The sequence below is a fragment of the Bombus pascuorum genome, chromosome 2 (assembly GCF_905332965.1).
Source record: "Bombus pascuorum chromosome 2, iyBomPasc1.1, whole genome shotgun sequence".
Lineage (NCBI taxonomy): Eukaryota > Metazoa > Arthropoda > Insecta > Hymenoptera > Apidae > Bombus > Bombus pascuorum.
In genome coordinates, this window is record NC_083489.1 from 3,149,588 (window position 1) to 3,172,778 (window position 23,191).

The window sequence follows — 23,191 nt, forward strand, 5'->3', positions numbered from 1 at the left end:
ACGTATTACATATATTACATTATTATGGGTAATTACATATATTACATTATTATATTACAGGTTTATGTTTTAATTATCTTTATTCTGCCAATCTTCCTGAGTTGCTGAATTGCATATAGTGTTATTAGTTCCTCGGCGGTACTTTCTTGCTTCACTTTCTTCATACGATCTGGTGATTATTCTGACGTTGTATGCGATGTATGGAGATATCGTCTTTTTCAAAGTTTCACACTTTTGTATTTTTTTTTTTTTTTTTATTATGTATTTTGATGTATTTTACGTAGAAATATGTGTGGTTATTGCATGAAATTTCATTGTATAAAAACAATCCGATTAAATTCCTTATAACCATCTTACATCAGTGAACGAATGTTCGTAAAATAATAGAACTTTACATATCTACATTGATTAATAAAAAATTATTTCTTTATCCCCGTGTATGTGTGCGTTTTTTTTAATACAGCAAGCTTCTGATCCGTTAATTTGAACGTAAACATGATCTACGATATCGTGGTATTGCTACACGCTCCGGTAATTAATCTAACTTTTTCAAACTCCGAAACAACGTCCCCGGTGCTCGAGTAACAAACATTTGAAGTTGGAGCACCTGTTTACCAGCGTTGACGCCGGATTTTCCTGAAACTTTCCTGCTCGAGTATATACTCGAGGCTTTCTCTTCTCTCCATTCGTCTCTTTTTTAGTGTTTGCAACGCGAAATTCGAGTCAATAAATCAAACCACTTGATGGCTGATTAAATCGTGAAATACATCGTCTTTTTTTTTACAAAACCGAAATAACGTTTACGACTGAACCACCAAACATTCGAAACGTGTATAACGTTTAAAATTATTTCGTATGACTGTGAAGCTGCAGTTAATTACCTATAAATATTAATTACCTAAAAATTCTGAAGTATGAATAGACGTATGTATGAACAAATATGATCTTTTTCATGAATTTCAACAATTTTTAAGTATGTTCCTCTCCCCAAACTGTTTACCTCTTATTTTCGTAGCTTTTAATTGGGATTTTGTAAATTTTGTTAAATTATGTCCCTGTATTTCGTACAGCCTGTTACTATCAAATCATACAAAAAAGGAAAATTCAATATAACATCTAGAATTAAGCATTAACATTTAAAAACGTAGAAAACTACAATAATTAATTTACGATTAACAATACCAAAGGAAGAAACAAACATCCCAAAGCACATTTTAAAAAGAAGAATTTGGAAAACATTACGTACAGTCTCTTACTATCAAATCATACAAAAAAGGCAAATTTAATATAACATCTAGAATTAAGCATTAACGTTTAAAAACGTAGGAAACTACAATAATTAATTTACGATTAACAATACCAAAGGAAGAAACAAACATCCCAAAGCACATTTTAAAAGGAAGAATTTAGAAAACATTACGTACAGTCTCTTACTATCAAATCATACAAAAAAGGCAAATTCAATATAACATCTAGAATTAAGTATTAACATTTAAAAACGTAGGAAACTACAATAATTAATTTACGATTAACAATACCAGAGGAGAAAGCAAACATTGCAAAGCACATTTTAAAGGAAGAAATTTAGAAAACACTTTCATTTGGAAAACATTTCGTACAGTCTGTTACTATCAAAATTATGCAACAAAGGCAAATTCAATATAATATCTAGAATTAAGCATTAACATTTAAAAACGTAGGAAACTACAATAATTAATTTACGATTAACAATACCAAAGGAAGAAGGAAATATTCCAAAGCACATTTTAAAGGAAGAAATTTAGAAAACAGTAAGGTAGAAACAGGTATTTCTGGGTAAGATGAAATTTAATGGAAGATAACAATAAAAAGATGACGATAATAGAATTAGATCTCTATGGACAATGCACATTTTAATAAAGTAACTCGATGCGACGTCCAACACAGTTATAGAGAATTACGAGGCCACAACCAGACAACATTTGGTGTTTGTTAATGGCGTCGCCGACATTTCAATTACACGATAACGCAACGAAAGCTTTTGTCGTTTACTTGCAAGTTAACGTTCGCTCATGAACGTTATAAAAGGTCGCGCAGCCATCGTCATCATAGTCTCTATGAAAAAGTATTTTAACAAGTACGGAGGGAAAAAAAGAGAAAAGTACAAAATGAGAAACAAAAAAAAGGGAAGAGGAAACGTTTGTAAACTTAACTACACGAAGAATATTCATGAAATGTAACCGAGTTGGAAGAAACATAGCGGGCTATTTCAAATTTTAATCAGACCCCATGCACGCTAAATAAATATCGATAAACTGCATTTAGACTTCTATTCCTTCGAACGAAACTCGCTCGAACTTGCTTCGAACCTTCTAACAAATCTTTCAGCTTGTTTTTTTAGCTTGCTATGATGTGAAATATTGAAAAGAAAAAGTTTCGTGACAACCTACATAATTTAATCGATTAACCTTTAACCACCTCTAAATCAGGTTTCTAATTTCCAAAATTGACGAAACTCGTTTATCACAAGTGGTATGTTCGCTTATCGTTTATTAAGCAAATAACACGTTTAACTATTAATCAAAGACAAGATGTGTGATATTGTATCGTAATCGTAAAAATCTGTAGAAAAGTTTACGAAGATTTTAGTAGCTCGCCGATTTTATTCCACAAAGAGAAAAAGAAGAAAGGAATTCTATGTAACAGACATCTTGAGGAGACGAAGATTCTCGATCTAAGTCTCGGTTCTCGATCTAAGGTGGTTCGTTCGAGAACACATCTTCTCGCGAGCCAGGTGCTCAACATCTCCGTTTCGTCGTTTTGCCATCGGAAAGCTGTCAGACACAGGCAGTTTCTTATCGTGCCGGTGATCTTCCATAAAACAAGTCGGAAAAGGGCGGATGTTCGCCGCCCGTTTTCTCCCCTATTGCCAGCTTCCGTTGGCAATCGAAGAGCTCCTTTTTTCCTCGCCTGTTCTCTTTCCTTTTCCCGATGGTTTCGCGGTTTGTTAAAAATGATCGCGATACGAGACAAATACGAGGGTGAAAACTTCTCGCGTCATCCGCGAGAGATTTCATCCCAGCCTTTCTTTTTTTGTTTTTTTCGCGTCGTGCTAACTTTTCCGATCAAAGTGCAGATAAAGCGTGTCGAGGAAAAAGAAAATCTCACGGCGCTGCTATCTCCCGGGAAAACAGGCTGAAAATCAAAAAGGGTTGCGAGAGAACATTAAGGCGAGCAATCTGGCGCTCTCGAAATTGTACAACACGCGGTATTGTTCTTCGCTGAAGTTTAATTGTGCAACTTGTTACGCGTATTGCACGCCGGGCTTGTGCAATTTTTATTACTGTACGAAAACACGTTTCATAAATACACTGATACGTTCATTGCGCTCTTCCAGCAATAATAAGTAACGTTCTATTTGACGAGTTATCGTAATGTTTTAATTATGCGTAGTCGATTTCGATTGGTAGAATGTTAAATATTTAAATCGAAGTTTCGATTCGACTGTTCGAGTTGGAAATTAAACGATTTCTGTTTGATCGACGTCAAAAACGCTATTGAAACTGCTTCGAATATTCCATTACTTTTATTGTATTATTTATGAGATACATAATAGAGATCGTTGTAATATTACCAGCAATTAAGATACTTGTTCCTTTTTTATAAAATGTAGTGCGTGTTAATTAGTGTAATTAAATTACAATATAATACAATCAAGTTATAATTACATTTGTTTCTGACGATTGTCTAGAGTATCGGTAAATTCAATTTAATTAGAAATATTATTTCACCTCGATACTTTCATTGAAAGTTAAATCGAACATATAAAAACTCACATTTTCTTAAGAATCGAACGAGTGAGTATCTCATCCCACAGACTAAGACACGTTTCTTCTATAAAATTTTGCAAAAGAAATATATATATATTTATACATCATGTGTCGTTTACTAGAAGCTAAATTGAATATATTTAATATACATAGATACACATAGCAAAGTGGGATAATTTGAATCATCTAATCTCCAACATCTTAAAATTCTACTTTGAACTTCGTACAAAATAGTCAAACTTGTTATATATTATGGGACATCATTGGTCATTGATACAATAACGAAAGAATTAGAAAATATCCTGTACTTTACTTATAGCAAGAAAAATTATGAAAAACGAGAAAATAACTGAAATTTTATTATTTTTTATTACTTAGTAAAAGTATAGCACAGTTATTTGAATCAACGAGAAGTTAGTAGATGTAAATAAGCGACACAACTTTCAAAACTAAAATAATATACACGTGCTATTGAAGAATGATTAAAAATTGTTCATAACCAATGTCCGAAGGAACAACAACACGCAAATCGTCGATAATTCTATGGCACCAACTTTCGAAGACAAGAGACAATTTTTTTAATCGAGACATTAACACGGTTTCTCTTAGCCATGAGAACAGTGCTTATAATTTTCTATGTCCATCGTGTCTCGATAGCCGAACCTGTCATAAACGCGATTACTTACGCGAAGGATAATTTAACTAATTATGACGGACCGATCTGTCGATATCATCAGGAGGAATTTCCACGACCATTACCTAAGCGTACGAAGTCTCGTGTTCGTCCACGTGTTGTTTGGCCGCTTCTCGCCAAGGGATGCTCGCGTCTCGAGTGCACGAAATGCGCTAGTAACATCTAACGAGTATACTGATTAGGTCTCTCATGCACATTTTTGGACTTTCGTCTGGGCCTTGACGAACTCTCCATCGAGTTGAGCGAGACAGAGAAAAATCAAAATTGATTTAGCTTTCGTAGCAAATTCGCCGACCGCCAACCCTATATGACAGGGTATTTTATTTGAGAATCGTCTCGAGAAGCAATTCTTTAGCGCTTCTGTCTCTTTACTCAAACCATCGATCCACGAGTTTCACGAAGCTTCGCAACATAGTTTCGGTGGCGCATCTTTTGCGGATAGTTGATCGTTTCGCGCCTATTCCACTTCTTTGAATCAGCCACCTGATAATTTAACGAGCGACAAGCGCGGTGCATCGAGTGATCGAACGCGGAATTTGACAAATTGCAGGACAAACTGCTTGACTCGAATATCCTTCTTATTCTAATAACCCTAGCTTGATCTAATTCTTAAACTCATAAAACCAAGTATGTAGGCCGCGATAAAACCTGCAATTCTGTCAAAGTCAGTACCTATTTCTCGTCACATTTCTGTGACGCAAGGTTGTTCGAGATGATAGGTATATGTATCTATCCTTGTTGATAGAATGACCATCATCAATCACTAGCGCGTTGTCAAGTAGAAACAGACGCAACACCACAGACTCTCTCTTTCCCTTTTTCTCTCTCCTCCGTCACTTCCTTCTTTTCTTGCTGTCGACCGAAAAGTCTAGGCGTCCATGACGATGAATTCTCTTGAATCTTGACGCTAATACGATTCCGCTCGCGTCTCGGCATGCTCGATCAAGCGACGAAGATGAAAGGGTTGAAAGTGGAAGTCTCACTTTGTGGAAAATCTCAAAAGAAGATCGACCAAAAAAAAAGAAAAAGAAGCAAAAAGGAAAACGAAGAAAAGAGAGAGAGAGAAAAAGAGATATAGGGTCCGCCAGGGAAACTGGACGGTTCTCGGGAAATTCCATTGCGTTATTACGCGTCTTGTGCGCCACATATAGCGGAGAAAGAATAATGGCTGTTTCCTGCGCCGACTTCCAGCCCTTGCTCGAAATGAAAAATCCAGGGACACGCCGACGGTTTCGGGCATGCGCAGGAAATGAAACAGCGAGCTTGATCTCCCGATTTTTTTCACAATAATATTCAACTCAAGATAAATATCGCGACTGGAAGCCTTAATCCCTGTTTGCGAGGGAAGTTGGCCTTTGCGCGTTTTTTTTTTTTTTTTTTTATTTAGTCAAACCCGCGACCCGATGAAGTTAAAATCGAGAAAGGGAATTCTCGTAGAAACGATCTCTTAGGCTTGTGGAAGAAGTTTGCCTTGCGATTACCGTCTTTGATTTAAGAGATGTTGGATGATTTGCGAATTTCAAAGTTTCCTGGAAACACTTTTCTTTTTTGGACGTGTATGTGTAGATAGAAAGTGCAGATTTATTTATTTTGATCTACGACGCTGTTAGGAGCGTAAGTTTGGTTAGCTGAGCAAATAAGGATGTATTTTTAATTGTGATGATTAATGCTGATCGACCATAATTATTATCTACCTTCAGTTTCGTTAATTGTCTACTCATATTAATTTTCCAGTGACTCTAATAACTTCATTTTTAGTTTATTTATAAGTAGTAATATAAATGCTTTTTTGATTGTTTTATAAGGATTAATAAGGAAAGGGAATATGAAATATCTTTCCTACCGTATTAATTGATATCGATGTACAACGATTCTTAGAAATAGGCGTGTCTTTATACAAATGAAAATACATATTTTTTATTCTAAGAAAAATTGTTCGGAAACAACTTTTTCACGCGATTTAAAAAATCCTACAACGTATGATTTAACTATAGGTAAACTCTTCCCTATTTATAATCTTACTTTTTTTTGACAAATTTGTCATCTTTTTCGGCGATAAATATTCTCAAATACTTTTCAAAGTATTTCGATTCTTACCTGTGCCTTTCGAATAAATTCCATAAAGATCGCAATAAATAACAACAAGAGTGCAATATTCAGAGAATCAGACAAATACAGATGAACATTCCAACTGGAATTCGACGCTTCTTGCATAGATGAGGTTTAGAATTGTCTTATCGAGAGAAAGAAATTCGAAGTCGACATCCAATTAAGAGCGGTTATTATCTTCGAACTATTTCGTTACTTGATAGATATATTGGGTTGGGTTTTGTCATTACCACCTGTTAAGGTTATTCGGTGTATATAGAATTAAAGAAATGCGTGGGTAAATTGTATGGTATTGAAAGTATATATATTGTGAATAATAAAGTACAAAATGTGAAATACAATGTAAGCCGATCCAGATCCTCTCGCTAGCAACGTTACCCTGAGACTAAAAGAACCCTGAAGCCAACGTCGCATATGTACCGCTTATGGTCTGTCCTCGATGCATTCTTTTGTCTATGCGCTATCGATGGCCTCAGCGCTTGAGAAAACCAAAGACCAGATGTAGAGTTTTCTCAGAAGTGGCAATCACTTCTACACCACCTAATGACAAAATCAGCAATCACTTAGTTGCCAATCCAATGTATACCTGTTAAAGACACTAGAAATTTCACGCGCAACCCAATCACTACGCTAATATCGTTAATCTCCTTTGTATCCAATGGTCATAAAAAATGATATTTGAACTGCAAAATTGTTAACTCCTCTGCGGAGATTCCTCTCTAAACTGCATTTCCCTTGGATGTCTGTGCTTCTCCTAGCCCGGAAGCGCGTGTTCGCCTTCCGCCGCAGGAGTGGCTGCGGAATTCTGAAAACATAATACATCTACACGATCACGTCGAGCTGATATTCACTTTGGCTCTCGTATATAACCGTTCATCGGTGAATTCTAGAAATCTGGCGGCCGAGCTACTGCAGTAACTTTGCTCGAGGCCGAGATAATCGGTAAATCGAGGAAACTTTCTCTATTGTGCGGCGGTAAGTTCGCGGCGAGGAAGGGATCCCAGGAAACAGAGGCCCTGATAATTCTGATAAGAACGCCGTGTACAGGTGTCTGTATGTATGTGTACGTGTATGCACGTACGTATGTATGCGCACGTAGACCGTAGAGACGGCTGTTAAAGGACAAGTAGGAACACGCGTGATAGGACGAGTTAGCAACTTAAATGGCCCGTGAACCGTAGTTGGAATTACTTGTTGTCTAGTTGCTAAATATAATACGAGGGGACAATTCCAGATACGCGTCTATACTTGACGCTAAATTACGGTTTCGAGTGTCTTAGAAGACGGGAGTAGAACGCGCAACCAGCATCGCGTCGCTGCTGCCGTCGCATTGTCGCGAATAATATTCGTTGAATTGAAGATCTAGTTGCGTTTACAGAACCCTCTGGGCGAGGAAAGTTGGTGAATTTTAGCCGAGATCTTGTATTTTATTGAATGTGAAAATACCCTGCTTTTGTTGAATTCTGTATGTGTAATTTACAATAGCGATTATTAGACTGGTAAGATTTACGAAAATTTATATTTTTATAAATATAAATAAGAAATGTTTTATATATAATTATTTTTCTAATATAATTACGAAATCATTTCACGAAGGTTTCTCATTTAACAAATCCAATACGAATCTCATACCATTAACACACCTAATATCAAAGCATAGTCAATAACCATTTCAAACATCAAACATTCATCAAGTTTTATTTGCCTTCTATTAAAGTAAACTTGGAAGAACTTACGTTTCGTTCGAATTTTAATTCACTCAATCTCCTCTGAAAACGTTTTCCATTCACAAACACGCTTTAATTTCCATACATAATTAGTGGTGCCTCTTTCAACTTATTAATTATAAAATATCTCATCATTTGATGAAAGAGAAACGGAAGAACGCGGTCAAATCCGTACGACTCCGTCGCACATCGAAAAAGACTTCCACTAACTTCTAACGTTTCATTAACCCATTTCCACATACATGTCGCGTGCGTGATCAAGCTCGTTAGTACAGTCCCGTCAAGTGGGAATCGTGTTTTTTTTCCTCTCATTTCCTTTCCTTTTCCTTTTTTTTCTTTTTTTTTTTTTTTTTTTTTTTTTTGTCATCAAGTAGTTTCGCGAGAATCGTCCGACTTTCTTCGTTCCGGGCCACTCGAGATCTCGCGGAGGGAGTTTGGTTACATTACGGACCGGGATGTTTGAAACTTTTCGAGTGAAAAATAATTCCTGCAATATTCGAGTCTTCCAGAAGAATTTCCTCGACGACGAGTAGCGAACCGTTCCCGTTGACGGCCCCTGCGAGTTACGTCCCGACTTCTGGAAACTTTTTCGCGCGGGAATACCACGCGGGAATAGGGGTCAGACGGGGAAGAAAAGCTTCTTGAAATAATTAATAAGTACACTCGACGCTTCTATGACACGTGCAACTTCTTTGTTAACGACTGAACCGAACGCTTACGAATGTATTTCTCGAAAGGATATTTTAGATAAATTTCCACCTTTAGTTGTAGCTATAGAATATTTATAGTCAAAAATGACGGTTTCTTGAATTTTCTGTTCCGATTTCGAGAAATAAATCTGGAATTATTCTATCTGAAAGAGAGGAATATTTAGTAAAATGATTCTTAACATAGAACATTTTCGTATTATTTCTCGATGGTTTGTTATAATCCTTTAATTATATCAGTTAAAAAAATATATTTTTGATAAATGCTACAAAGTTCGGCAAGAGATATTTACGCACAAATAAAATATTAATATGTCGTTCTATTTACAAAAAATAAGGCAACAAACTTTTGTTCCTCCAGCAGTACATTTAAAATTCATTTTATTCGAAACGATTATTCCTGTTCTATTTTATTAAAAAATGAAACGCATTTCAGATTTATAATTTTAAAGAAAGCAGCATCTAACAGTTATCACAAGGACCTTGTATAACTATAAGGAATTTTAAATAGTATATTTAATTTTAATGTTAAATGTACAAGAAAAAAGGAGGGAATACTAGTTTTTTAAAATTTACTTTTTATATGGTCCATGGGGCATTCAATGGCAAGATCTCCCAGTAGAAATCTTCCTGTTCGTTAAAATGTAAACTATCAAAGCTACATACTAAAACACTGTAGTATCGTAGTTTCAAAGTAGAATCGTAAAAGTGAAAGTACAGGACAGGGAAAAGGAACGAGATCTATCGGTAAAACCCTCAGTAACGTAGGAAAACCGCCATCGCATTTACCATATTTGGGCCTGGGTGAATGATAGGCTGCGTTGGTATATAAAATAGCGCGAATGGACGGTTATAGGTAGAAAAGGTGAAAGGGAATTTTTCCTCGATATAAAAGAGAGTTGTAAGTCGTCAGAGCTGTCGTACGTATTTTGGTACGTAATATTTGTCGTCATATATCAATTTTCTATTTTTTAAATATTTCGTATAATTTATTCAGTAAATATGTCAAACGATATGTATATCGTTTTGTGTTAATAATAAAATGTGTTAATTCGTGTTTTTTTTTTTTTTTTTTTTTGAAGAATTCGCATTCAGAAAAAAAGAAAAGGTCTATTAAAGATTTATTCTGCCCGTAAGATTTCTTTTCATGAATCTACAACATCCTTCCAAACATCCGTTTCAATTACAATACGAAATTGTACTTCCAACGATAACCCGCTAATATTTATTACAATCAAGTTGCTGATTTAATTTTAGTAACCGCTGTATCATAATATCGTACAGGTTTCAATTTTTCTTTCCTTTCTCCCACTGGACTTCTTCCTGTTTCCCTCGTTTCACTCCATCGCTTCCCGTTATATAGATATACGATTTCAAAGAGCTTTTGCCCATTAACAAACAAATACACAAATTCTAAAACCTGTTTCTTTGATTGAGAAACACAGATCTCCTTATTCAAAACTAAAGTGCGGATATTCATGGAAATTCGTATCTTTACGAATATAATTTAGAAAATGGAACCTAGAGAGGAACTTGTTTCAGCTACTAAATATCCATAATAAATACCACACTTCGGATATTTCATATATTTTTTGCCTATTATGCGTATTCCGTGCATTTCTGAACCTCCAAATTTCTCACAAACGCATAATACTATTACTCGTGACGTTTTTCCTCTGAGCCCTCTCATTTATCACTAGCACTAGTAACCAGCCTGCGGATATTTATGCAAATTCATACTTTTATTGTAGTAATTACAGAAGTGGAATTTGGGGAGAGATTTATTTCGTCCGCTAGATAATATAACGTGTACGTACTTTATTTTAAATATTCTATAGAATTTTACATGCATTTTCCTTAGTTTTGAATTTTTCATGAATGCATGAAAAATCTACAATCTATTAACACGTAATGAACCCACTATTATCTGTCATCCGTATTCCACGATATCGTTAAAGAAACGCGAATCATTTAGAAAATCTATTTCTTCCGAGGACACAGCGAATATTCTCGTTTATCGACGTCAATTTGTTAGACGAAAGACGCGTTACAGCCCGAAGCGAAGGGTGTGCATCGTGCGGTTGGCTGGTGGGTGAGGGTGTCATCTGCACGGATGGCAACACCTCCGTGTGTGCATAGGATGGAAACTTCGCTGGCATCATTAGTCTGTCCGAGGTCGGCAAGCAAGCGTAATCTATATAATAATAGACGTTAACTTGTTCGAACCAATACGAGGAGTCGATAATACCATGACCATCTGCTGCCTACTTTATCGCGAAACCCTTCTGCATACTTGTCGCAACTTTGGAATATGTATTTCGTAGGTTGGAAGGGAGAAACAGGTGTTCTTCGGTTATATGGTTGCTCGTATAATCGATATTGTTTATTACCGGTGAGGGAAGGATACAGAAAGTTATGTTTCACGGCCACGTGAGACCATACTAAACAACTCCATCGAAGCTGGTCATCATTAATTTTTGGAAAATTATATAGATCAATCGTGTACTCTGGTTATGGTGAAATGCAGAAATTTGGATGAAACGAAGTCGATCGGTGTTGATCAGGAATTGTCCATTTCCTTGCGAAGAAAAGTACATTTCATATCGTATACGGCAATGAGGTAATACTGGAAGTTGTTTCAGATTTTACGATTATACGAAACGAACATGTTTTTTTTTTTTATTCATATCGAAAATATTTAGTTCTGGCTTTTACAAATTTTATAATTTTCATTTCAGCTTCTCGATAAAATTATGAAACGCTAAAAGTTTCTTCAGATGTAGAGAAATATACTTCATCTTGTTGTACAAGAATTAAGAGTAACTCCATTAAATATTCAATAGAATCTCTATTCGTTCGTTCCTCCTTTTAATTCGATTTTATCAAGTTTTATCAAGATTTTTAATCCTCTTATATTAACAGGATCAGGATCGAATTGAAAATTAATAATCAAATCAATGTCAGTTAGATCAATCTAAGAAGATACAAAGTATCGAAGGAATATAATTTAAAATTCTGTTTGATGGTACTTTAAACCAATACATCGGTAGTTCGATCGCGCGGATCAAATAGGATATTTCCTAACATCTCCGAGTTTCAGAAACTGTGTACGTTGAAGTTTCGTAGGCTACTTAACGTACACAGGACCAAACGATCCGGAAGCGGAACTGGCGAAAACACCGAGCGAATTCGAGTCGGCTAAATACGGCTCGTAAATGTTCCGATAATTCGGGACAGTTGGTGGAACGGTGCGAAATCGTGCAACACGATCGATACACCTGCGGCGAACGAGCCGACACTCGATAAAACGGACAGAAAGGTTTTCGAACTGCGAAACGCGAAAAGGAGAGGCCGCGGTGGCGATATGATATCGAGTAAAGCAACGATTCAAACGTTTGGAGCTTCGCCAACCCGAGTACGCGAACACATCTAGTAAAAGAATCGTCTACACGAGAGAGAAAGAGCGGAAAAAGATATGCTTTGTATAAGATGTGAAGGGAAAAAGAATACTTGTTACTCCTTTGTTGGTGAATTTTTATATTTATATTGACAGACGTTTGGTTTGGTATGTAGCTACGGAAAAGTTATGGAAAATTCTGTCATTCGTGAATTTAGCTGTTTGTAGATAAACTGAGTCGTGTATGTTCAAGTTGTAATTTTTCAGTTATTCTACGAGTGCAGAAAATTTGATGAATCTATTATTACTAATTAATATCTCTTTTACGTTATACGATCATTTACATCGGTAAACATTTTTTAGTGAAAACAGAACTTCAGAGAGAGTATATCAAGGGTGAAATTTGTAGGTGAAACGAGATAATGACACGGTGTAGATCGTTCATTGATGGTTAACACGTTTAACATGTTGTATAAACGTTGTATTAACATACGAGTGAGTCTTCCTCGTGTTTTGTGATCAATACGCCTCTTTTTCTTGTCAAAGTTCAAAGTTGAAAGTTTATGTTAATCGGATAGGTGTAAAAATAGATCCTTTAAATATAAAATCTACTTTTGTATTTATAAGAGTTTGATACTCTAAATGGATTTTATCGACGACGTTAAATATAAATAGAAAATACGTAGGGGTTTTACGTGTAATTTAAATTTTGGACTATTTATCAAGGATAGCGAAGATACCACCGTAATTAGAAAATTCACGTTATATATTTTTGAAAAATATTTCTGAATGTTAGGAATCAAGAAGAAACACAGATCGAGTGGAACAGGCGCGAAAGTTCGGTGACCAGTGTTTTTAAAAGAAGAAACCCGCTTCCCTCCAATTACCGCGCTCGAGAACCCGTTTTCGTGTCTGCATAATTCATGAGCTTCGAAAGCGGGCCACCGTATAAATCCCAAAATTCCGATAGTTTGCCTCCCGCAACGTTATTCGAATTCCATCGAAGAACTTAACGGAAGAAATTCCATCTTGTTTAATGAAAATGAGAAAAGAAAAAGATCGAAGGATAAGAATGTCAATGAGCAAGTCAATTTCTAGACAATTTCCTTTGTTAGGAATTTCCTATAAGAATGGAAATTGAACCTTTGTTGTGGAATTGAACGATCGACTAAGACGATCTGTTAGATACACACAATATATTTATAATAAATTTCGTTACATATAAATTTTTTATTTTTTTACGTTTTACTTATCTTGAAGATAAAGCATGTCACATTTGCATTACAGAAATTAAAATCGATCTAAATTATATTGATGCTGATTAAAGTACGATCCGATGTTTCTACGAACTGTCATTTTGTCGAATACGACAGATCAATTAAACATACAGAGTATCACAAGATATATAGAAATTAATTATAGACGATGAAAACAGTTCACGTACAAAGATATCGTTTGAGACTTTCTTTGAAGTTATAAACAATTTTATTTTATGCTAAAAGTATACAGGTATCGATGAATTAGCCGACGAATCATTCTTTTTATCCCACTCACGCTTCATATTTCTTACTCTGGTAGAATGGACAAAATGCTATTCACATTCTGTCATTTGCTGAAGTTCGTGAATCTGGAATGAAACTTTCTTCGTCATTCTGATGCCTGGCATTAACACTATAAATATTTCCCACGTGTTCTGTGACGTTCTACATAAATTCTTATGAATAACTACGTGCATTTCCATCTTCACGTGTTTCATTCGTCACAACATGCACCCGTTGTAACCACAGCATAACAGATTAAAACAAGTATGAAAAGAGCTGCAGAATGTTGAAGTTCAACTATAACGAACCGCAAACACAAAAAGAATTTTAACATGAAAGGAGGACAAAATATTTTTCTTCGTCCTATTGATACAAAATGACACTTGACGCGCATCACACAACTAAAGAATGTAACCATCGAGAACCAAGATGAAAACCATCGCAAGCCGTTGGAAATAACAGAATTTTTCAAAGAACGATATGAAAATGGTACGCAACGGGGAAGCCAATAAACTTTTAACTTGCTAAAAAATTAATTCTCGGATCGAACACGATCCTAAAACATATATTTTCTATAATACTTTTTCTAACGCCGCAATTAGGCCGACGAGGTTCATGCCCTTCTGGAGGACGGCCCCTCATTAACTATTTCGTTGTTATCGTTATTGTGGCCGCTCCACAATTTCGGCAGAATTACACGCAGCCTACTTTATTTTAATTATTCTTTTATGCGAACTGCTACGCGGTACCTTTCGCGGTCGCGCCCGTAGAAAAAGCAAAGGGACGCAAACGACCGTAGATGAGGAGATGTAGGCGAAAGAGGGGAGTGCATGGGAGGGGTATGGGTGAAGAGGGTGGCGAGGTGGTCAGAAGGGGCGGACGGAAGGATAGGAGTACGAGAGAAAGGAAGAAAAACTGGCCGGCGGCGCAGCGACGCCTTTTATTTTTGTTACTCCACGGGCAGCGCCGCGTGTACGCTGCCGTTTCCAGCAGAATTCAGAGATCCGCGCGGTGCTGTGACCGGCATTTATTGCGGCCACCCCCAAGGGTGCATTTATATTCATAAGCATAATGGGGCATCGTGACGTATACGGTCGCGGCACGCTCGACTCTGTCCCTTCGCTCTTTCATCATTATTAATTCCACGGGGCCCCGTTGCGTCCCACGAATTCGTCTCTGCTTTCGCCTTCGCCACCTTCGACCTTTCAACCACATCCTATTGATCTCTAACTCGACCAACAGCACACGACCTTTGATAACGACTGCTAGAAAGTCAAGATTTTTCATCATTTTTGTATTATTCTATTCTTCGCTTCTTTAAGTTTCTACATATATTCTTACGAACGTTTAATTAGAATATTATTCAGTTGTGAAGATTTTTTAAGTACAGTAACAGGCGTTAGATGGGAACGGTGTAGTTGAAACGAAAGCCACTGTCAAATCGTAAAATGAAGGTACCCCTGGAAACAAAATTATTGACTTTGACATTTTACTTTCGCTATTGTTCTACATAACTAATAGTTTAGTTAGACGATTACGTTTCAAGCTCAAAGTAGAGTGCTCTGTATAAGGACGATTCTATATGAGAAAATAAATTAATATATTAATTGATATACATGGTTAAGCGTTAAATAACGTTATTCTGCGCAACGTCCGCTGGATTTTTCCTACTCAGACAGCCGTTCTAAAGCACTGCGCGGCATTAAGATTCCCGTAGCGAATCCGCATTTTTGCGCCTCTCTATTTACGATTTCACGGCGAACGACTCTCCACCCTGCGGTTTCTTCCCGATCTATTTGCACCTCGTCGCGCCACTTTACCGCCTCTTTAGCTTCGCTCTCCGATCTATCCCATGCTTGATTCGTCGTCAGCTGGCGGACTTTGCGTTCATTAGCTTTTCAGCCCCCTTCTTCTGTCGTATAACGACGCGCAGGAGAGTCATTCGCCGCGAGAACTTTCTAATCGATATGCGATGCCGCGTGTTGCATGCAAGTCGTTGCGTCAAGTAAGCGAGAAGGATGCACGACCAAGCCTGCCTAGCAAATGACCGACCTATTATCGGCTTTGCATACGTACCGACTCCTTTTTTTCAAAAACACTGCCCCGAGAAGGAGACTGCTTGATTCTGGGCACGTTTTGCTTTTGATAGAGGCGATGTACAGCTACCCCTACTCGCAAAGATACGAGAACAGACGTGTAGTAACTCGTGTAGATTTTAACGTTGAATTTTAACGTGGGTAGTGTGAAAAGACAGATAATTGGCGAAGTCAAAGATGTAACACGACGAGTTGAGAAACACAGTGGTGTATGTAAAAAGTTTACAAACAGAGGTTCTTCTCTTCAGTACAAATATTAGTTCCTCTTTGGAAGAGGGTACAGCTGAGACACGAAAGGGAACTTTTTTTTGTTTTATTTAGTAGATTATTCACAATCAATTCTCATACAGAATTTTAAGTAAATTATTTTGGCGTGGTACTGTAACTTGAATTGTAAAAGTTTATAGTATGTTTGATTCTAGTTGAATCTAACGAGAGGGAACTTGGTAAATAGTTGATGAGAAGGGAATAAAATTTTTAAATAGATAGTGTGAGAGTATCGATCGTACTCGATGATATCAAAGTAATATGACGAGTTAAGAATCATAATGGTGTAAGTAAAATATTTAAATACACAGTTATTCATATGTTTTGCGGTCTTTAGAAGAATTATCCGCTTAATTCGGTAATGAAATAAGTTAGAAGTTTAATATCCTGGCATGGTTTGTTAACTTTAAAGATTATGCGTAGGTTTTTTTACGATGGTAAAAGTAAAACATCGTTTTACGCAAAGTAGCAGTGGCCTGACTTTATATCACTATGACTTTTAGTCCGCGATATGGAGGTTGAGCTAGGATTAAAGAATGGAAATTATTAAAGCTTATAGTGGAGAAAAAAATGTGTTGTTTTAAGGTACAGAAGTTAGGTACGGAAGGTTATTCATAAAGTTTGACGAGTTTAAATGTTTGTATCTGTGTGTTACAGAGTACATTACGGTATTAATTGGTTATGCGGTTTAAAACTAGCTCACTATTTAGGAAAATTCTCCATTTACGTTATACGAACGTCTTATTGCTCTTAAATATGTATACATTACGAGTCAATCAGCTATTAATTGTTTTTGTTACACATATTCGCAGATTAATCTATCCGACGAACTATTTTCCCTGAATATGTTTCTACATTTAATATCGGCCAAAAAATTGAAAAAGAATTCAAATTCCCGAATTAATACAAATTAAAAATAAAAAATGAAGGGACGAAATTAAAAATTGCGAGTTAAGAGATAAAATGAAAAATATGAAATTAAAGATTAAACGCGAGAAATTAACGGCTGGAAATTGAAAATTAAAAATGAAAAATAAAGAACTGAAGATGGAAAATTATAAATTAAAGGTAGAGAATTAAAAATTAGAATATTATAAATAAAGAATGGGAAATAGAAAATTATAAATTACAGATGGAGAATTAATAATTGAAAATTAACAGTTGAGTAGAGGTAGAAAATTAAAAATTGAACATTAAAATAACGTTCTACCTCCAAAATACTTTTTTACTGTAACTAGCGTGATAGATGAGCAAAATTTTCATGTTAATGAGCTGTTACTCGCGTAATTCAACGCGAGCGTTCGTGAGCGCGTGCATTACGCGCGGCTGTAGGAAAACTCGCGCAGACAGCGAAGCGTTCGATGGAATTCTCTTCGCTTTGTTCGCGACCCGATAATGAAAAACAGAGTTATTGGACTTCTGGCTATGCTTTGACACCTTTGAATGGATATTACACGTTTGCCACTGGGCGAGGCAACGAGAAACGCAGCTTGCGAATGAAATTACGCGTGAAATGCCGATGCGGCTCGTTGAACTTTGTCGCATGATTTTCGTGCAATTCGCTTCGTTTACTCGTTCGTTATTCGGTCTGAGAGAGGGTATACCTAAATGGCGGTGATCATTCTTTTATGATAATTGGCAAATTATAGCGTAGTACTTTTCTTCTACTACCAATGAAATTAATACTTTTATGATATTGTTTGGCTAGAATTACGTTGCAACATGTCCTATACATTATCCTGGTACAATCGCATAAATAGCTATTAAAATTTTACGTCATATAAAATCATGAGAAATCATGCGTAATAATATATCATCCTAATTCTGAGAAATCGTTTAAAGACAATTACAAATAATTTCAAGAAATAATAACTTCTAACGATGTTTCTTACAATTACAAAAAGGATTGAAGTTTATAGCTATATCTCTAATTTATGATAATTTTCAATTGCATCACTTTGCTATAATTTACAAATCGTTACTGCGATAATCAAGAAAATACCACTCTGTCTGTACGAAGTCTTCGATACATATATATGTATGTAAGAAATGGAGGAACGGAATTTTGTAATTATTGATCTTAATTTACATTAATTTTGTATTGCATCATTTTTTAATAATTTCCAAGTCGTTACTGCAATGGCAAAGAAAATTCCATTGCATTTGTCCAAGCACTTAAACATTCATAATACATATGTGTATAATGGAAATGAAGAAATAGAGATTTATAGTTAACAGTTTATAAAATAAAATATACATTCATATTTATTGTCTGTAATTTATATTAATTTTCAAATTGCATCTTTCTTCGATCATTTATAAGTCGATACTGATATGATAAATGAAATTTCAAATTCTGCACGTGAAATATTAAATACATCGAATGGAATTAAAATAAAAAGTATTAATTACATTTCTTTTGATCGTTATAAATTAATAATCGATGGATGTAGAAATTTTAACGAATCGCATGTTGCGTGTTTGTTGCAGTCTGCAGTCAGTTTAGCAGAGGGGTGTTCTCCATGCTGGGTGCCGTGAGTCCGGATTCATTCGACACCCTCCATTCTTATAGCAACACGTTTCAGATGCCTTTCGTGACGCCCTGGTTTCCCGAGAAGGTAAATAGCTTTCCCAGCCTGGCTAAATAAAAACTTATAATATCGCCGAAGGGAAAAACGCACCGATATTTATTCTTATCTTACCCACCCCTACGTCTCTGCTTATTTTCACTTATCGGCTTTCGACGCTTATTTTTATCGCTTTTCTCGAAGCTCAGCTGCATCGATAAAAAACTAACGCGAGCTTACGTTCAGCAAGTTTTATTAGCGAAAACGTCTTTCTTGCAACGTATAATTTGATCAGGATTTCCGATGAAAATGGAAGCGTTCTTTTTACAAGTAAACAGCGGAGACAGGAGAAATTGATAGATTAAATTCTCAGATTTAAATTACAATCTGGATTAATTGTTTGTTGAACGATTACTTTTTAATCTGTTAAACTGCCTTCGTTAAATTTATCGACTCTTTAATACGAAAGAGAATTCAAAATATATCTCCAATCCGGAGTATTCTATCCCTATAATGCAAAGTATTTCTAACTTATTTGGGAATCAAAATTCTTTTCCCTCGATCATATAGAAATACCTACGTATCAAAAAACCACAGAGAAAAATTATTTTTTGAATTTTGTCATTTATGGCTTCCAGACTCAATTAAACAAACAATCGTCCAATTATACAAATTGATCAGTTTATTTTTTATGAACTGAACTACAAAAAAAAATAAAACTAAAAAACGATAAAACGTTCCATCGCAAAAGGCAGAAAATATAATTCACTGATTACCAAAAAATAAACATGTGAGACATTACTGTGTCGAAGGAAAACGAAGGATACCTCTCATTTCGAATCACCAACAATCTCAACAACTTAATTCAACTCAATCCGTAATTCAATCGACCAGTAGAAACTGTCCACCTTCCCAGGCGACCTTGTTAAACTTTTCCGTAACTACCATACGTACATACGTATATTCGTCGTCGATTGACGCGCACCATATTCTTAGAAATTGCTGCGAATTTATCCTCGAAGCGGTTATCCAGCAACCAGTCAAAGCAATTTTGCTTTCGTTTCTCTTTGGTACCTGGCGCAAACAAACATATAAACATTACCGTGTACGAGGAAATTCGAATCGAAATCGATAGAGATTCATCGTGGTGGTCGATAATTATCAGTTCGCGGACAGAGCTTGCTCGATCGACGTACAACCGTTTTACATACACTTTCCTATACCTACCATAGCTTCATCCATAAATACATAAATATGTATGGAGTGTATACAAACATATTACAATTTGAATTTCGAAATGAATTGGTCCGGTCGAAAATTTATTCGCCACGTCGAATTGCAAACGGTGGACGCATTTATCGGGTGGCGGCGTGGTAACGCCACTTGCAAAACTGATATCGTACGTCCATATTGGATGAATGGCGACCCCGTATATTCCAACCAGGATATAAGTGTGCGTTTTTATCCAGCCGTGTTTCGATACGTATGTACGTGTACGGTAAGTACGCATGAGCACGCAACACGATCCGCGCAACGAATGTCCATGTCGTTTAAATGCTAATCGCGTGGTAATGCTAATTCGAAGCCCTCTCTTCTTTTTTCTTCTTCCTATCTATCCTTCCCACACCACATTTCCCTTTCCCTACAGTGGCTGGTCAATTACGGTTCGCGAAGAGGAAACGACCATTTATATAAGAGCAGATCTTTTACAATTTCTACCGATCCGTGCGGTACAGTGGCTCGTGAAAGTATTTGGACATTCGTCATGGAGAACTTTTACGTGTACATTGTGAATGTTACATAAAATATTTCGAAATTTTATTGGCAATGTAATGAGACACGACTGTCACGATTAAATTGGTAAAATTTGAAACCAATCTGAAATAATGGAATGTAATCTGCGGAATGGAATGGAATGTAATAATGAAATGAAATCGGAGAGTACATGTATAAGCTACAAGATGCGAAGATGTAAACATATAGTTAGTGAAAAATTAGTATACAGCATGAATAGCCAATTATAATAAGTATTAAATACGATCCTACTGAATATCGAGGTTGATTAATATATAATGGACAATCGGGTATTTAAATACACTTGTAATTTCTGAATTGAAATATAAATCGTTCGGAAGCCACGTTGATCAACTCAGGGAATTAAAAACTACAGAGAAATAATGATGTTACAAAACACTATTTTTTAAATCTGTCTTAAAATTTACTATTATTGTAGTTGTGTCATTCTCTCGTGATTAATGAACTTACGAAAGTAAATAATTTGTTTCTTGTCAGTCAAATATTAATCGTGTATTTATGTAATGAAATTAGAAAATTAATTAAAAGTGGGATCGATTAATTTACACCTTTTAACAGAGTATAATTGTATAGAGTATACCTTGTATATAGACTTTCAGATTTGCTTCAAACTTTATCAACATAAACACGACAATCGAGTCTCATAACGATGCTAATGAAAATTCAAAATGCTTCACATAATACGCATGATACATTCATAGAAGGTATCTACTAGTGTTCCAATACTTCCATGAACATTTGTACAATACTAGTTTCTCCTAGTATCTTACAGAATGCGACGTGTTCCTTGTTATTGTATTTCTTCCTCCTTTTTCTGTCTCTTCGTAAGGGATTATTCTGTTACAGCAGATATTGGATGACGGGAAGTTGCTTTTGTAGTTAGCTCAGGAAACTTTAATGGCTAGCTATGGTCATTTTTACCGAAAGAAATCCCAAAGTGTTACCCTGATTTTTTTATGAGACTTCGTGACGTGGTAGAGCTTGAAAAACTGAAACTAATGGCACACGGTTTTTGACAGTGGATTTTTTAATAGTTTATAAGATACATACGAGTAAATGACGGTTTCATAGCTATTCCATCGAATGAAGTTTCATTAAAAAATCATCTTGGAACCTCTCTTTGTCAATTGTGAGACGGCTTACGAAAAAAAGACCTCAAGTTACTAAACCTTATAAAAACCTACACCATTTGTTACGTTTTTAAGTTAGTTATGATTTTTAATGATTAAAAGTCATTGTGTTGTTTGAAATATATCTTACCAAGAAGTATTTTTTAATTAGATGCACGTACAATTTAAAGTTTCGACAAAGATTTACACGATTATACGGAGGTATCTGGATACACACGTGTTTTTTGACGAAATGTATTTTAATTTACAAAATTACAGATGAAACGTACTGTCACGACTTTTATCTTCATAATTATCATAGCAACGTACAACTGAATTAAATGAATTTCTAAAAACTAATATTTAATAATGAAACTAACTAATTTGCAATTGTCAAACGTATTAAGATCACAATATTTCTTAATTGTCAATTTTGTAAATTTTTAAATTAAAAGTCAGATAAAAAAAGGTTCTTCTAACTTGACAGTAAGACTTTCGATATTAATGGAAGCAGTAATATTTAAATGCTAAATGTATATAGTAAGCAGTGGAATATATTTCTAAATTAAAAGAAAAATCCCCTTATTAAAATCTAATATAATTTTAACTTATAGCGTACCCCGAGTCCATAAAGAGATAGTAACTTCCAATTCTGTTCATTAATTCCCGATCAGCTATAATCTTCGTTTCTTTTCAAATACTTCAAATACTATTCTACAAATTAATATTACTACAAATCGACTTATCATAAAGTGTTCAAATGCTTACGAACATTCGTACGTGAAAAAGTTCCTTCTTCCTGAACGCAAAAAAAAGCACCAACGATCCCAAACGAAAGCGTAATTCGCTTAAATCAGCTGGTTACTTCGCAAGGGAGAAAGAAAGCTGGCGAAACGGTCCGATATTACGTAGCAAGGAGCTTTGAAACTGACCAACATTCGTGCCACGGTACGGCATCGTAAATATTTACGGTTACATTTGCACTGGCGGCGTTTCCGTCCTCGTCGTGCTCGCTCGGAAAAACGGCGCCTTTCAACAGTTCACCACGCGTTCCCGCAGTTTTCGGTTTTGTTCGTCCCCCGACCGAATAAAATCTGAAAGTCGAAAGCGTATACGTGAGTGTCCGCCCTACGTGTTTCAGGTTCTGACACCGTCCTCAGGTCTCTTGGATTTCGCCATAAGCATGCGTCCGGATTATCATCGCGCTATCATCGACACGGTGCGATATTACGGCTGGAAGAAAATCATCTACCTCTACGACTCCCACGATGGTAAGTCGCCGACCTTTCTCATGCATTTCTCATTTTACAACGTGCCCCTATAGGCCACACACAGATCTTGCTCCCTGCGTTG

General features: G+C 35.9%; 1 protein-coding gene across 2 annotated transcripts in view; it reads left to right on the plus strand.

The window, feature by feature from the left end:
- The window catches only part of LOC132916216 (glutamate receptor 1-like), a 359,612-nt gene that overhangs the window by 227,439 nt on the left and 108,982 nt on the right, over window positions 1–23,191 (plus strand). For both annotated transcript variants that reach the window (XM_060976003.1, XM_060976002.1), the window contains exons 3-4: window positions 18,838–18,965; window positions 22,980–23,109. In XM_060976003.1, coding sequence (XP_060831986.1) covers window positions 18,838–18,965; window positions 22,980–23,109 — 258 coding nt within the window. The remainder of the gene's footprint in view (window positions 1–18,837; window positions 18,966–22,979; window positions 23,110–23,191) is intronic.